Source organism: Mesoplodon mirus (genome assembly GCF_964341445.2).
Source record: "Mesoplodon mirus genome assembly, chromosome: 6".
In the NCBI taxonomy this organism is placed as follows: Eukaryota; Metazoa; Chordata; class Mammalia; order Artiodactyla; family Ziphiidae; genus Mesoplodon; species Mesoplodon mirus.
Window position 1 is genome coordinate 35,005,500 of NC_138982.1, and position 17,585 is coordinate 35,023,084.

General features: G+C 39.8%; 1 protein-coding gene across 4 annotated transcripts in view; it reads right to left on the reverse strand.

Moving 5' to 3' along the window:
* Nucleotides 1–8,447, reverse strand: part of UBXN7 (UBX domain protein 7) — a gene marked incomplete at its 5' end in the record, with an annotated part of 69,396 nt that extends 60,949 nt beyond the window's left edge. Inside the window, 3 exons of one of the 4 annotated variants that reach the window (XM_082624867.1) lie at nucleotides 3,440–3,547; nucleotides 3,821–3,941; nucleotides 8,285–8,374. Coding sequence is in view for 2 of the 4 variants with exons in the window: in XM_082624868.1 (XP_082480994.1) it covers nucleotides 8,285–8,447 (163 nt within the window). Of the gene's footprint in view, nucleotides 1–3,439; nucleotides 3,548–3,820; nucleotides 3,942–8,284 lie in introns of all 4 variants that reach the window. The other 3 variants (XM_082624866.1, XM_082624868.1, XM_082624865.1) reach the window with 3 other exon arrangements.
* Nucleotides 8,448–17,585: the final 9,138 nt, after the last annotated feature.

Below are 17,585 nucleotides of genomic sequence, written 5' to 3' on the forward strand. Positions count from 1 at the left end.
GAGACACCATTTTTGGTGTTTCATGATTAGGGGATGGGAGCACTTACTGGCATTTAGTGGAGAGAAGCCAGGGGTGCCTTAGTAGGTTGGAAAACCTACTAAGAGACCTACTTAGAGGTCTCCCCTCCCCTAAAGACTTCTCACACCTTCATTTCAGACTTCTGGCCTCCAAAACTGAGAGAATAACTGTGTTAAGCAATGCAGTTTGTGGTAATTTGTTACAGCAGCCACAGGAAACTCATACAAGTGCTAAATCTTCTACAGTGAACAGAACAGTCCTACAGAACAAGAAACTGTCCTAGCCAAAATGCCAACACTTCCACTTAGCTAAACAGAGGAACAGAAGGTTAACTGAGAGGGCAAAGGAAAAGTAAGGAGGGCTAAATGATATAGAGGACAGGAACAGTGATGAACAAATTTAAACAAGTTATAAGTTTTACCTATATACTTAGAGGTAATAACAATTTTTGATGAGTCAGCCGTAAAAAATTTGAACTTCTCTCTTATTACATTCAGAATGAAGAAAAAGTCTTTTTTAAAAGGGGGAGGGGGGCCTTTAAAAGAAACTTGCAGATTTAAACTACCTGTAAACCTGTTCATGGGCTTATTTTGAGGTCTCAATATTATAGGGAGCAGCAGGATAGCTTAATCTAACCCAGTGTCTTAGTTTGTTCCAGCTGCTGTAACAAAAATACCATAGACTGGGTGGCTTAAACAACGAACATTTCTCTCTCACAGTTCTGGAGGTTGGGAAATCAAAGATCAGGCTCCAGCAGATTTGGTGTGTGGTGCAGGCCCACTTCTTGGTTGATAAGACAGCTGTCTTCTCCGTGTGTACTCACACGGTGGAAGGGGCCAGATAGCTCTCTGGGGCCTCCTTTTTAAGTACACTAATCCCATTCATAAGGACTCCACCCTCATGACCTAACCACCTCCCAAAGGCTCCACCTCCTAATAACATCACACTGGGGGCTCAGGATTTCAAAAGACGAATTTTGGGAAGGACACAAAAATTCAGTCCGTAACACCCCATAATCCCTATCTATGGCAGAAGTCCCACTTTACTGTTTCTCACCACATGCACTTTTTATTTATCCACTACCTTTTCTTCCATCTGCTTTAGCTTGCTAATGGCACCAAAGGCATTAACCCAGCTTGTGGCACCCAATTTACCAGTGGCCCTCTCCTTGCTGCCGCCTCTTCGTTCACCCTCTTTCTCCTTTAATGACGTCGTATAGAAAATTGCCCCAAACCTGTAATGCAGTATATGTTTCCACCACAGCTGGAAAGAAGAATCAAGAGACATTTCAAACTTTAGTAGTCCTTTATACCTATTCTCTACACTATTTTCAATGCCGAAAGAACAGTCTCTTCACTATTATCAAGGAACCTAAGTATGGTAGTCACAGAGATTTTTTTTAAAAAGAAAAAAAATCCCTCTACAGACCCTTTCTTGCCCCACAGGGATAGAGCACAGAAATGACAGGGACACAAAGAACTTTTTGGTTCTACACTTCCCCTAGAAATGACAATAAAGCCAGACAGACTATCCACCAAGGAAATGAGAGTCGGTGACAGTTGCAAGAAGTAAGATGAAAGTTCAACCTCCTCACTGGTCTCCCATCCTGGAGTTTTTAAGTATTGAGGAATAGAAAATATATATTTTTTAAATTTATATACAAGCACTATGGAGAACACTATGGAAGTTCCTTAAAAAACTAAAAATAGAACTACCATATGATCCAGCAATCCCACTCCTGGGCATATATCCGGATAAAACCGTAATTTGAAAGGATACATGTACCCCACTGTTCACTGCAGCACTACTGACAATAGCCAAGACAGGGAAGCAGCCTAAATGTCCATCAACAGAGGAACGGATAAAAATGTGGTATATATACACAATGGAATATTACTCAGCCATAAAAAAGGATGAAATAATGCCATTTGCAGCAACATGGATGGACCTAGAGGTTATCACACCAAGTGAAGTAAGTCAGAGATAGAAAGACAAAATGCAAAATGGTGTATGTATCAATAGTAACTTAGGAAAATAGTATGACAATTTCTTAAAGTCACACATCTATCATATGATCCCACTCCTATTTATCCAAAGGAAATGAAAACGTATATTCACACACTTGTACACTAATGTTTTTGGCAGCTTTATTTATAATCTCCCAAACAAGAAACAACACAATTATCCATTCATTTAATGAATGGATAAACAAATTGTAGTATATCCATACAATGGTATATTATTCACCAATAAAAAGGAACTACTCATACCACAACATCATGAATGAATCTCAAACGCAGTATGATAAATAAAAGAAGCCAGACTCAAAAGAAGCCCAACTACATACTGTGATTCCATTTATATGACATTCTGGAAAAGAACAGACAAAAAGGTTAGGCTACAGGTGAGAGGAGGGATTGACTACAAAGGGCCAGGGGGAAATTTTTGAGGATAGAACTGTTCTGCATCTTGGGGACTTCCCTGGTGGTGCAGTGGTTAAGAATCTGCCTGCCAATACAGCGGATACGTGTTCCATCCCTGGTCCAGGAAGATCCCACATGCTGCGGAGCAACTAAGCACGTGTGCCCTAACTACTGAGCCTGAGCTCTAGAGCCTGCGAGCCACAACTGCTGAGCCCATGTGCCGCAACTACTGAAGCCTGCACGCCTAGAGCCCGAGCTCTGCAACAAGAGAAGCCACCGCAATGAGAAGCCCAGGCACCACAATGAAGAGTAGCCACCACTCGCCACAACTAGAGAAAGCCTGCACACAGCAAGACCCAATGCAGCCAAAAATAAATAAATAAATAAATTTATTTTTTTAAAAAACCGTTCTGCATCTTTATTGTGGTTTTACAACTGCATGCACTTATGAAAACTTTAACTCTACACTAAAAAAGTTAAATTTTACTGTATGCAAATTATACCCTTTATTTTAACAGAATTTGGGTTTATATTTTGTATGTGTTCTTTTTATTTCATTTTTTAAACAATTAATTTTTATTGCATTTTTACTAAAGCATTAGTCTATGGGGAATTCCCTCCTTTCACTGCTGAGGACCCGGGTTCGATCCCTAGTCAGGGAACTAAGATCCCACAAGCCACGTGTGACGTAGCCAAAAAAAAAAAAAAAAGAGAGAGAAAAATTAAAGTATTGGTTTATGAAGTTTTTTTTAAAAGGGGGGGGCGGTCCTTTCCTACAAATAAATTTGAGAAGCACTGACCTAGACATATAACCCTAAATCACTTTACTTCTCTGGGCCTTCAATTTCTCATTTTAACTCAGAAATGGGTCAATATGGTTTCTAAGATGTCTTCCAACCCCAACCAAGAAAAATCTGTGAATATTCAATGATTTCTGGTTTCCTAAAGTGCCTACATAACATCTGACATATTACCCTACTCCTAATGTTTGAAGTACCATCACATTCTCCTGGTTTTCCTCCTACATCTTTGGTTTCTTCCGATCCTTCTCTGTACTTTCTTCTTTACCGTCTGTTAGATGTTAGTGTTCCTTCAGCTTTGTGTCCTGGAACAAAGGACACATCCACTTTTATAGCTTCAACTGCCATCAATATGACTCATCAGATGTCACTCTTCTTTCTAGACCCAAATATTCATTTCCCTACTGAACTTCCCTTCCATTTGGAAGTCTCACAGGCAGCAACTTACCTAAGCAGAACTAATCATCCCCCAAACCTCTGCTACTATTCCATACCTTCACAAATTGTACTATTATAAACTTAGATGTCCAAAACAGAATCCTAAGCTTCATTCTGACTCCTCTGAATTCTTCCCTTACCTTTCAGAGTCCACTTCTCTGCCACTAACTTATTTCAGGACACCAGCATCTTCAATTATTGCAACAGTCTTCTATTGATGTCTATGCCTACCTCTTCTCACCTATGGCCAAGTAGCTCTTTCTGAAAAAACCAAATATGATTGTGTCACTCCCCTAATTAAAACTTTTCACTGACTCCCCACTACATTCAGAATAAAGCCAAGATTTCTTAACATGAGTTACAAGGCCCTTCCTAATCTGGTACCCTCTTATCTCTTCAGCCCCATTTATTGCATCTCACACAAGCTATGCTCTCTTCATTTGGAATTATCATCAATTCCCTCAACCTACTGTCTCTCCTTTCTTGTCTCCATATGTATGCCTGTCCCTCTTTCCTCCAGGTCTCTGCACATGTTTTTCCTGCCAGAAACAGCTCTCCTCCAGGTTTTAGCTAAGAAATTATTTCTTCTGGGAAGCCTTTCTTGACCTCCCTCATTTGTGCTACCGTAACAGCTCCTTACCATTATCCCAATGTATTACAATACCCATTTATGTGTCTGTATTCCCATTAACCTTTAAGCTTTTTGAGGACAGACACCATGTCTTGCTCATGGTAGTATCCCCAAGATCTGAACCATGCCTGGCATATAGTAGTCTATTAATAAATACTGAGTTTACTATAGTAAGAGTCTACTCGCAACTCAAAAAAATTTATTCCCTCCCTAATTTCTGCTCAAACTTCATTAACATCTTTTGAAATAGTTCTTAAAATTCCAGAAGAGTTTTCTTTTAATATCTAGAACACTTGCAACTACCTTTCTTGACACAGAGAACTTAAATACACTTTAATACTAACCCAAGAAAAATGTATTGTAGAAAGAATATGAATGGAAGTTGACCACAAATCCGAATACTACAAACACTAAGAGTTTCTAATTTAACAAATATGCATTCATTCAACAATTTTCAAAAAGATTAAACTAAAGGGGTTCTATAATTTCATTAAGTCCGTGAATGCCTACTATACACAAAGCTTTATGGAATGCTACACTAGCAACCACTTGTACTCTTCTCAGCCTCACTTTCTATTCCCTCACTTTTTGGCCTTACCTTCTGATTGTGTATTTATTTCTACCTATTCTATAGCATCTATATATCCCTCATCTCATGAATTATTCTGATTACATCTATGCATTTTGTATATGTATGGCTGGATGTCAGTCCAAGTTGGTGTTAATGGGATACTGCCGTGGTTCAAAACATTTTTAAAAACTGTTCTCTTGGAATTACCTTCAGATCCAGTGGCACATTCTTTCCTCAGGTTTTGAGAACTGATATAACTTCTGAAAGTAGTCAGTAGTCTAAGCCATGTATGAGAGTATCAAGGGAGATCAAACTGAGTAATACTGTAAAATGTGGTAGACTATGAAATAACAGGACTGGTTTTCTATGTAGCTTGAAATAATGCTAATGGCATCAATGGTAAAGGTACATAGCTTCTCAGTGTGACCACTTCAAAGACCATCACTTCCCTTGGCTATCTGCTTATCAAAGGGTTTAATCATAGGAAAAATGTTTATGATGTAACGTTAATTGAAAATTTCAGATTCTAAATTATGTACATTATGATCCATAATGTAAAAATAATTTAAAAAATAAAAATAAGGGGCTTCCCTGGTGGCGCAGTGGTTGAGAGTCCGCCTGCCGATGCAGGGGACACGGGTTCGTGGCCCGGTCCGGGAGGATCCCACATGCCACGGAGCGGCTGGGCCCGTGAGCCATGGCCACTGAGCCTGCGCGTCCGGAGCCTGTGCTCCGCAACGGGAGAGGCCACAGCAGTGAGAGGCCCGTGTACAGCAAAATAAATAAATAAATAAATAAATAAATAAATAATAAAAATAAGTATGTAAACAAGAACTGGAAGATAATATATGAAATAAATAATATTGCTAATGTGAGAATGAATTAGTGTTTCTTTTTTCAAAATTATTTCATGTTGTGATATCTTTGTAATGTTTTTTAAGTCAGAATCATTACTTCATACTCACATATCATAGAGAGAGAGTGTGAGAGAGATCTGTTCTATTTAGTGAGAAATAAAAGTTAAGATTCTTTCAATTTTCCCTTCTACTTCTAAATGCCACAGAAAAGGTAAGACTCACATTTTTGAAAATGCATTGCTTTTACCACAATGTTGGGCTTCCAAGTAAGTAAAATCTTTTTGAAATGAGAGCATAAACTCTTAAGGTCAGTTTCATTCATCTAGCAATAAATAAATTTCAAATACCTTTTTGTCATAAATACTACAATTTAAAATATTAGTGGGGACTTCCCTGGTGGTCCAGTGGTTAAGACTCTGCGCTTCCATTGCAGGGGGAACGGGTTCCATCCCTGGTCAGGGAATTAAGATACCGTATGCCGCGCGGCCAAAAAAAAAAAAAAAATATATATATATATATATATATATATATATATATATACACACACATACACAAATTTTTTTAGGATATATGAGAGGGAGTAAAGGGGTCAATCATGTGTTTCTAATATTTAATTACTATCTTGTAAAAAAATATTATTATAAATCCGTAATACATTAAGAACAGTCTAAGGTGTTTTCGCTTTTACAGACCTCCAGATCCCACTGTCTACTGAGAGTCTCCAACTTGATTCAGGAATAGAAGGGCCTGTGACCAGGAAACAAGCCATGAAGACTAGCACACAGAAACAGAATTAAAGCAATTAAGTGAGTCACTTCATCTCACCACATTTTGGGTTTTGTCTACACATACCAAAAATGTTGCATTAGAAGAAATAGTGTGAGACTAAAACAATCCGAGTTCCTAAAGTGGTAGTTAGCATAAAAAACTGGAATGAAATAGGTGGCATCTTAAACCACCTCTAGAAAAATCTAAAGAAAAGATAATGATAATCACTTCTATATGTAATTCACTACAAAGATTTTTCTATATAAACATAATACAGCAGTATTAACTTATATACACAATAATTTTCTGATTTTCCCAATAATGATCTGCTTAGACACTGGGAAATGCATTACATCTCTAATATAATAGTCCAATCACAATTTTTAAATATTAAGAAAAGTTATCATTCCATTTCTCATCCCAATTTTGTTACAAATTTTACTTTATCAACTTTGACTGGATGTTTCATGCCCACAAGCTAGACAATGCATCAAACATATAGTTATCGCTGCAAAGTAAAAAATAAAACTACCTTTAACTATAAAACGACAACTCGCAAACAACCGGTAGTGGTTAAAATATAAAATTTCACTTAACCATATCTTGCACGTCAAACTCTGGATACATTGAAAATGGAAATGTTCTCTGCATCTAACAAACTACCAAATAAAGTATAGATCTGCTAACATTCTGACCTCCTTACAAAATGACAAACTAGAACGGCAAAATTACACTCAGGCACATGTAGTACTCTTCTCTCAAATCACTCCACAGAGAACTTCATCATTTGCTCCGCCCTCTAATAACTCATGCAAAAAAAGTTCAGCACCATCACAGAGAACAAGACAGAGAGAATTCATAGAACGGCTTAGGGCCTTTCCTCCAGGCAGTAAGAGGATCTGCGTGTGCCCTTCGCAGGGGTCCAAAGGAAAAGAAAAACCGAGGGTTTGGGGGATACTGACATCCAGAAACTGATTTGTCTCAAAGAAGTTTCTGCCGTCATTCCTATTTTATCAGCAGGAGGCCCTGGCGCCATCGTCTCAGTCTTTATTATTTTTTAATGGGGAGGTGGGAAACGCCACCGAGGATTCCTCCAGGCCTTTCCTATTAAGGTCTGGGGGGGTTCCCCCTCATTCTTCTCTTAAAACCTCAGTCTGGAGGGTACTCCTCAGCAACCCCCCCTTTCTGGCGGCCTATCCCCCGAGATCGGTAAAGGCGCTGCCGAACCCACCAGCCTCGCCGTTAAGGCGGGAGGGCCCGAACACGCCAGGGCCACAGCGATGGCTCCGAGGGGCCCAGAAAGGGGAAGGGCAGGCCAGGGACGGGGGGGGAGAATGACCTGGCCAAGGAAAAAAGGAATAAGGAGGTGAGGGGATGCGCTGCACCCCAAGGCTGCACAGAGAAGAGGCGATGATGATGAAGGAGGAGGGCGGTGGCCCGGGTGCGGCCCCCCACCTCTCCCGCCCCCAGGTCTCCGGGCCGGCGGGGGAGGATGAGCTCGGCCCATTCCCCGGGTCTGGGCTGAAAGGGGGTGGGGAGGTTTCCCTCCACACTGCGAGAAGACCAAGAACGAGGGTATGGGGTGAGCGAGGGTGAGGGGGTGTCTCCCGCCTGAACCCGGAGACCCGACGCCGTCGTCGCCTCTTCCTCAGGAGGGAGGACGAGAGCTGTGGGTAAAGCCCGAGGGAGGAATGCATGAAGGTAAAGGGAAGCCCAGGGCAGACCGGCCGCCCGCTCCAGACCCCACTCTCCACCTTCCGGTAACCGCGTCTCTTACCGGTGATGGCGGTGAACTGCTGAATTAACCCCTTCAGCGCCGAGGACGCCGCGGAGCCCCCGTGGGCAGCCATCTTACCGCCGCCGCCGCTGCCGCCGAACAACAACACAGACACACACGGAACGCCCTCCCCCACCTCGCCGCACGGTTTGCGCAGGCTCATTGACCGCCCCCAAGCTCCGCCCCGCCCGCCCCGGCCCCCCGTGGCGGCCTGCGCAGGCGCACTTCCAGATCGGTCCGGGAGAGCTTTCTGCTCTTTGGGTTGGCTGGTCGGTTGCTGTCCGCCACCGCATCCTTCATTGCAACCTCTGGTGCCTTCCTCTCCAAGCTCCAAGGCCAGTCTCAGAGACGCGATATTGCTTCCTAAGTTTCCGAAGGGCTTGGTAGGTAGTAGGCTATTTGCGTTTCAGCTTCACAAGCTTTATTAACAGACCCAACTGCCGATGACAGTATATTTTTTGTTTTTGCAACTCCAGAGCCCTCTGCTAGGTTTCCTGCGACTCCTATCAAAATACAAATCCTACATCGTTGCACTAAAGCGACTTTCGCACCTGCTCCCCAGCCTCTAAACTAATTGATTAGTGCGGCAGCCCATGCAACAGAAGTAAAATACCAGAACCCGTGGTCCAGTCCAATTTCCTTCAATAAATTTGCAACACATCTCCCCTCAAGGTCTCAGTTTCCTCACCTATAAAATGAGAAGGTGTCATTTATGTAAGAAAAAAATGTGTATATGTATATACAGTATAGGAAAGAAATGTATAGAAAGGTCACTGGAAAGGTGTCCTCAAAACGATAATGGTTACCTCTAAGAGAGGGAAGCAATGGAGGGCATGGTGAAAGCGGACCTTGAGGGGTTTTTTATCCTTTATTTTTAAACAGAGGTAATATTAGTATGTTAACTATATGATTTAAAGTACTTTAAAAAACAATTACAGGAGCACACTCAAATCTGGTGATCCTCCCACCTTGAACATAAAGAGACTCAGTTTAGGTTCTAGCCTCCCACCTCCCGCCCACATATTTTGCATCTACACAGAAAAATGGCCCAATAAAAGATGAGATGAGTCATCTGGAGAATTGACCCATCCTAAGAGTCTGTAAATGCGCTATTGGGATGAATTAAAAAATAACCAAGTTAAATCAAAGTAACCATAGAGTTATACGATTGATGTATAAGAAAGCAGACTCCTAACCAACAGTATTGTCAGTTAAATGACAACCTCCTAGGTTGCTGCAGTTTTCTAGGTGGGTTGAGGAAGCCCAGGAACCAGTTGTAGATTTGGGAAGCTGTTTGGTTCACATTGACACAAAGGTGCAAAAATAGAGGTGAAAACCAGGGCAAGAAACAGTGTGACCTCTTCCTTCCTAAAGGCCTTAATCCTAAAGTCTGTGTCACTATAGCCAACCATGCAAAATGGGGTTCCAAATAAAATAGTCTCTCTACAAAAACTAGATGCAGTTATTTCTGTACCTCCATTAAATGGAGAGACTAACAATGAGATCTGTAGGTTTATTTCCAAGTTCTTAGGGTTCAGATATAGTGATGTCGTTTTTAGATTAATCTTTTGAAAAACTGGTAAAGATCGTAGTATCCACAACTCTAGAAAAGATTTTGTAGAAATTAAAATGTAGGCTAAAAGAAAAGGAGGCAGGAAACTAATAACAAAACCTTGAAAATCAGTTTTGGATTGTTAAAGAATATGAAAGAGAAACTTCCCTGGTGGTGCAGTGGTTAAGAATACACCTGCCGGCGCAGGGGACATGGGTTCCAGCCCTGGTCCAGGAGGATCCCACGTGCTGCAGAGCAACTGGGCCCATGAGCCACAACTACTGAGCCTGTGCTCTAGAGCCCCCGAGCCACAACTACTGAGCCTGCATGCCACAGCTGCTGGAGCCTGCGCGCCTAGAGCCTGTGCTCCGCAACAAAAGAAGCCACCGCAATGAGAAGCCCATGCACCGCAACGAAGAGTAGCCCCCTCCCTCCACAACTAGAGAAAGCCCGTGGGCAGCAACGAAGACCCAACACAGCCAAAAATAAATAAATAAATTTATAAAAAAAGAAAAGAATATGAAAGACCTTTAGAATCACAAGAAAATATATTTATATATATCCCCCAAATCATAGAAAATATGTTCTTTAAAAAACATGGATTGTCCTCAGAAAATTGAACTGCAAAAGTATTATACATCGAATGACGGAAAATTAAAGTTTTAGATGACAAAGAGCAAATACCCAAAGCTAAACATCAGTTACTATTTGAATTCTTTCACCAAATTACACTAGGATTTTGTTTTTATTTTTAGGTATGGTTTTAAGAGTTCCTGTCGCAAATCAATTTGTAACATGTTACTGTAATTGAAGGGAATGACAGTAAATGAGCTAGAGGGGATATTCAAGATAATCTGATTCAACACTTCTATTTTATCACTACTCTCCTGAGGGAGAGTTTGAAAGAGTTGCTCAAGGTCACACAATGGTGGGGTAGAGACTGGAATCCAAATCCCTTGAATCCTAAATGTACTATACTTTGATTGTAAACTAAAATGACAATATTTCTTTTATTTAAAAACCAGATAATTAGATTATGTAGCTTAAAAAAATCCAACTATATGCTGTTGATACAAGATATACCTAAAACATAAGGATAAAGAAAAATTAAGGGAAAAGTAAAAAAGACATGCAGAAGTACTATTAAGGAAATGAAAGGTGGAGTAGCTATATTCATTTCAGACAAAATAGGCTTTAAAGCAAAATGTATCATTAGAGATAAGGGGGGGTGTCACTATATAATGACAAAAAGAACAAATCACCAGGAAGATAAAACAATTCTAAATCTGTATGCATCTAGTAACATGATCTCAAGTGTGTATAAAGAAAAATTAATTTTTAAAGAAGGAATGACAAACATACAATTATACAACCCCCATCTCTCAGGCAAAAGTAGTAAAGATACAGAAAATACTTACTCTATTCAAGCACCTGTGGAACAAAATAAAAATTGACCACAAAGCAATTCTCAACAAATGCTAAAGAATCATGATGATATAGAACATGTTCTCTAAATATTGATCAGTTAAAAATTAGAAGTTAGTTTTAAAAGAATAACTTTTTTTCTTTGCAGTACGTGGGCGTCTCACTGTTGTGGCCTCTCCCGTTGCGGAGCACGGGATCCGGACGCGCAGGCTCAGCGGCCATGGCTCACAGGCCCAGCCGCTCCGCGGCATGTGGGATCCTCCGGGACCGGGGCATGAACCCGTGTCCCCTGCATCGTCAGGCGGACTCTCAACCACTGCGCCACCAGGGAAGCCCAAGAATAACTTATAAAAAACTCACATACTTGGAAATTAAAAACAAACTTCTAAATAAGTCATGGACCAAAGACAAAATAAATGTGGTGTATCATTCAGGGTTCCAACAGATAACAGATGGTCACTCAATTTTTAAAAAACAAATTTTAAAGATATGGGCAGGATATATGGGAATCAAGGGATAATGGAGGATCTGGGACTAGAAACAGTGGAACAGTCACAACCTCTAGGTCCAAAGGGACAGGAGATAGAGGAGTTACTGGAATACCAAAAGAGAATCTTATTTGCAGAACAGGCCATCTTTTAAGAAGCAGTGACCGTCTGTCAAGGGATGTAACCAGCAATCTCACAGAGAAGAGACCAGGAAAATAAATACCCTGACCTCGTTTTCCTTCTCCTCTACCATCTCTTGCCAGGAATTCCCACTAGCAGAACCCAGCTGGAAGACAGAAGACACAGCAGCCTGTGGGGCAGAGAGCAGGGTGGAGAGGGGAGGAAGTGAGTGGGTCTGGAGGGGCAAAGGGAAATTGATAGAAACAAATGGAAAGTGAGAAATATTTAAAACTGAATTGTCATGGAAATACATATCAGAATTTGTGGAATGCAGTTTTAACAGTGCCTAAAGTAAAAGTTTATAACCTTAACTGGTTATATTAGAGAAGGCTAGAAAATGAACAGCTCAGTAACTAATCAAGAAGTTAATAAAGAAACAGCAGAGTTAACCTAGGGAAATTTGAAGGGGAAAATGCAGAAATAAATAAAATAGAAAACAAAATACAAAAGCTGGTTCTCTGAAATAACAAGTAAAATTTAAATCCTTTTACAAATTAGATTAAGAAAAAAAGGAACATAGCAGATACAGCAGTGATTTTTAAACTAAGAGAATATTATGAACATTATGCCAATAAATTAGGAAACAGATAAATGGCAGTTTCCTGGAAAAATAAAATTTACCAAAATTGACTCAACTATGAGTAGACTTATGACAATTAACAAAATTGACTTCACCACACAAATAAACAACCAGGCCCAGATGACTTTACAGGTGACTTCTACCAAGAAAAAAGAAAAAAGAAGAGAAAAGAAACAGATGATCCCAAACGTATGCAAATTATTCCAGAAAAAGAAACAAAAGTGACAAATAGCTCTTTCTGAAAACAAAGCAGTAAATGAAAGCTCATCCTCACTTATGGTTAACTGAGATAAAAATGTTATACTGAACCAAAATTTAGAAAGCCAATAACACAGACACATAGGTACGTACATGTACACATTTATTTTTTAATTGGATTTATTCAGGAATGCAGGTATAATTTTACAGTAAAAAGATTTTTCAATGCAATCACGATAGTAGAATAAATATGAGAAACCATTTGATCCATGTGATCAGATACAGAAAAACATTGGTATAAATCAATATCCTTTCACAAAACAAAACTAAAAAAAAATCCTTAATGCTCTAGGTAGAGAAAAAAAACTTGCTTAACCTAATAAAGTATATTTACTAAAAACACAGAGTAAACAGCTTTATAGTTAATAATAAAACATTTAAAGTCAAAAACAAGATAAGTATGCACTCTATCACTATTTCTATTCAGTGATATACTAGAAGTCCTAGCCTTAGCAGTAAGACAAGAAAGAATATATTAAAAATTTTTAAAGAAGAAAAAAATTGTTATTATATACTCTACGACTATTTACATAGAAAAATCTAAGCAAACTGACAGACAAATTTTTGAACCAATAAAAGAGTTCAGGGACATTTCTGGATATAAAACTAAAATGCATATTTTAAAACTGTATTCCTAAAGATGAGCAGCAAATAGTTTGGAACTGTAATTTTTAAAATATCCCATTCACGGGACTTCCCTGGTGGTGCAGTGGTAAAGAATCCACCTGCCAATGCAAGGGACACGGGTTAGAACCCTGGTCCAGGAAGATCCCACATGCCGCAGAGCAACTAAGCCTGTGCACCACAACTACTGAGCCTGCTCTCTAGAGCCCACATGCCACAACTACTGAGGCTGCGTGCCACAACTACTGAAGCCCACAAGCCTAGCAGCCGTGCTCCCCAATGAGAGAAGCCACCGCAATGAGAAGCATGTGCACCACAACGAAGTGTAGCCCCTGCTCACTGCAACTAGAGAAAGCCCGCACGCAGCAACAAAGACCCAACGCAGCCAAAAACAAATTAAAAAAAAAAACCCCATTCACAATAGCAACTGAAAATATAAAATACGTTAAGTATAGATCAAGAAAAATTCACAAGGTCTTATAAAGAAAATAATAAACTTTATTGATAGGCATTAAATGAAGAAGTCTACTATATTAATGTATAGGAAGACCCAATGTTATAAAGATGCCAATTTTCTATACGTTAATCAATAAATTCAATGTAATTCCAATCAAAATCCCACAGGATTTCTCCAGTATTTTAATAAGGTGATTTTAAAATTCAAAAACAAAGGATCAACAATAGTCAAGACACTTTTAAAGTGGAAGAACAAGGTGGAAGTTTTGCCTACGGGATATCAAGAATTATTATAAAGGTACAGTAACTAAGACTGTGTGGTATTGGTGGGGAACAGACAAATAGAGTACAGAATAGAGAGTCCAGACACAGACACAAACGTATATGGACGCTGTGACGGAAGCAACATTACAGATCAGTGAGGGAAAAATGGACTAAACAATCAATGACCCTGGGACCAAATAAAATTAGATCCTAACCCTATATCAGATTCAAAAATAAATTATAGATTTATTCAAGATCTAAGTAAGAAGAGCAAAACTTTGCAATTTTCATAATAGCATATGTATAGGGGCTTCTCTTAATGACTTTAAGTCAAACTGCTTTGCACAACTCAAGGAGGGGATGCCATGCACTTAGTACGCCAGGGGGTGCCATTCACATAAGCCAGAAGGAGATTGGAAAGCCCTGAAGTTGTGGATCAGGAGGTTCTGATCAAGGAAGGGAAAAAATTTCTTAAAGAAAACATAAAATCACAAACTATAAAGGCAAAAAAGTGATGAATTTGACTACATTAAAACTAGAAATGTCTGTAATGTAACGGATGAGATTTGAACCCAAACAAAAGGAGCTGACAAGAAGGTTGAGGAGTTGTGTATACTGCAACTATAAAAAGAAAATCCAAAGAATAAAAATATCTAGTTATTTTTTTCATCTTTCAGGTGGGCTGAATGTTACTGCCACCAAAAAAGGTATATTACGTTGTGGGACAGGCATTAAGTATTATGTATTCTATCAGGAAATTCCTACTTGGCTGGCTTAAATAATAAAAGTTAGGGCAGTGTCTATGCCCAGTACCACAGGGCTCCAGGTCTGCTTCTCTCTTGACTTTCCCTCATCTGTCTGAGCTTTGTCTTAAGCTGTTAGCAGGAAAGCTGCAGCAGTTCCAAACATCACATCCAGATACAATAACATCCAGAGGAAGAAGAGCCAACTTATCTCTTCTGCCTTTTTTTTCCTTTTTTTAATTGAGAAAGGAAACATTTCCTAGAAGTCCCTTGAGAGACTTTCCTTCAAAATTCATCAGTCTGAATTGAGTCACAATTCTGTTCCTGAAGCTGTCCCTGCCAAGGGATATGAGATAAACATAACTGGTTTAGTAAAGCATATGGCTTTGTGGAGGAAGGTGGACACCTCCCTAAAGTCTGGTGCTTTTAGGAAGAAGGAGGGGAACGGGTGTTAATTAGGCAATTGTCAGAATCTGCTCCATTCATAAAGCTTCACTCTGAGCATGATGAAATATTCTTCTACTTCCTTTGTTCTGATTTTACCTTTACCTAGAATCCTTCTGAGTGATACTTAAACTTTCCAGGTTCCTTCATACCAGGAGAGTGGTGTAGGAATATGTTGGTCATTGGAAACTTCTGTCTCTCAATATGAGATTTAAAAACTGGTATTTTGGTTTAGGGTTAGAGTTTTCTGTTCCTATGTTTTTTGCTATTTCCAGAATGTTATGTAAATAGAATATACAGGGTGGAGCCTTTTGAGTCTGGCTTCTTGCACTTAGCATAATGCATTTAAAATTCATCCATGTTGTTGCCTGTATCAGTATTTCATTCCTTTTTATTGCTGAATATAATTCAATTGTAAGCATGTACCACAATCATTTTTGCACTCATCAGTTGAAGGGCATTTGGGTTGTTTCCAGCTAGGGGCCATTATGAATAAAACTACTATCAACTCATGTACAAGTTTTTGTGTGAACTTAAGTTTTCACTTCTCTTGGGAAAATACCTGGGTGTAGAACTGCTGAATGTATAGTGAATGTTTGACTTTATAAGAAACTGATAAACTGTCCAGGGATTTTTAAATTTCATTTTGGGGAAGATGTCTGGCAATCATCACCTCAACCGAGAGATCAAAGTTAATTAATATTACTAAGAATGGGGCTTCCCTGGTGGCGCAGTGGTTGAGAGTCTGCCTGCCGATGCAGGGGACACGGGTTCGTGCTCCGGTCCGGGAGGATCCCACATGCCGCGGAGCGGCTGGGCCCGTGAGCCATGGCCGCTGAGCCTGCGTGTCCGGAGCCTGTGCTCCACAACGGGAGAGGCCACAACAGTAAGAGGCCCGCGTACCTCAAAAAAAAAAAAGTTACTAAGAATGGGGCAGCCTGATTTTATATTCCTATGTGATATGTTAGGAAATACACAGCATCACCTATGACACATTCTTGGCAAAATTGATAAGCAAACTTCCAGGCCTAATTTCCAGACTACAAGAAAGATCAAGAAATAAGTTAAAGGAGGGGCTTCCCTGGTGGCGCAGTGGTTGAGAGTACGCATGCCGATGCAGGGGACACGGGTTCGTGCCCCGGTCCGGGAAGATCCCACATGCCGCGGAGCGGCTGGGCCCGTGAGCCATGGCCGCTGAGCCTGAGCATCCGGAGCCTGTGCTCCGCAACGGGAGAGGCCACAACAGTGAGAGGCCTGTGTACCGAAAAAAAAAAAAAAAAAAAAAAAAAAAAAAAAAAAAGTTAAAGGACTCTATAAGGAAGCACTTAGGCAAATCCGGAATATGGGCATTCACAAGACAACCATACTGGTCTCTTCAAAATGTCATGTCATGGGCGGGGGCAGGCAGGTAGTGGAAGACAGAGAAGGCAAGGGGATTGTTCTAGATGAAAAGGGAATGAAAAGGAAACCACCAAAATCAATGCCTTCATTGGATCCTAGTTATAAAAAAACAAAAAACAAAAAGAAAACAGCTATAAAAACCTTTTTTTTGGACTTCCCTGGTGGTCCTATGGTTAAAACTCTGCACTTCCACTGCAGGGGGCTCGGGTTCCATCCCTGGTCGGGAAAGATCCCGCATGCCATGCAGCTCAGCCAAAAAGTAAAATAAAATAAAATAAGTTTAAGGCATCTTTGGGAAATAAAGGTAGAGATTTTTTTTTTAAAAAGAAAACTTTTTTTTTTGCAAACTGAAAATTTTAATATGGACTCAATATGAGATGACATTAGGCAATTATTAATTTTCTTAGATGAGATAACACTGTAGTTATGAAAAAGTGTTTTTATTTCTCAGAGATGCATTCTAACATATTTAGGGGTAAAATATTATGATCTCTGCAATTTACTTTTAAATGGTTCAGCAAATTTAAAAACTATAACAGAGCTATGATAAAATGTTAACAATTGTTGAATCTAGGTAGTAGTATACAGGTGTTCTTTCAAATTTTCTGTATGTTTAAAACATATGAAATACCTGAAAAAATCTAATTATTGTATTTTTTATTTCTATAAGCTCTATTTATATTTCAAACCTGGTTAGGTTTTTTTTTTTCTTGGCCACGCCATGCACTTTGTGGGATTCCCAGCTCCCCGACCAGGGATGGAACTCAGGGCCCTGGTAATGAAAGCACCGAGTTCCAACCAGTGGACCGCCAGGGAATTCCCAGTTAGGTATTTTTTTTAAAAAGCATTTCTTATTCCTTGCAGGTGTTTTCAAGCTAGTATTTTA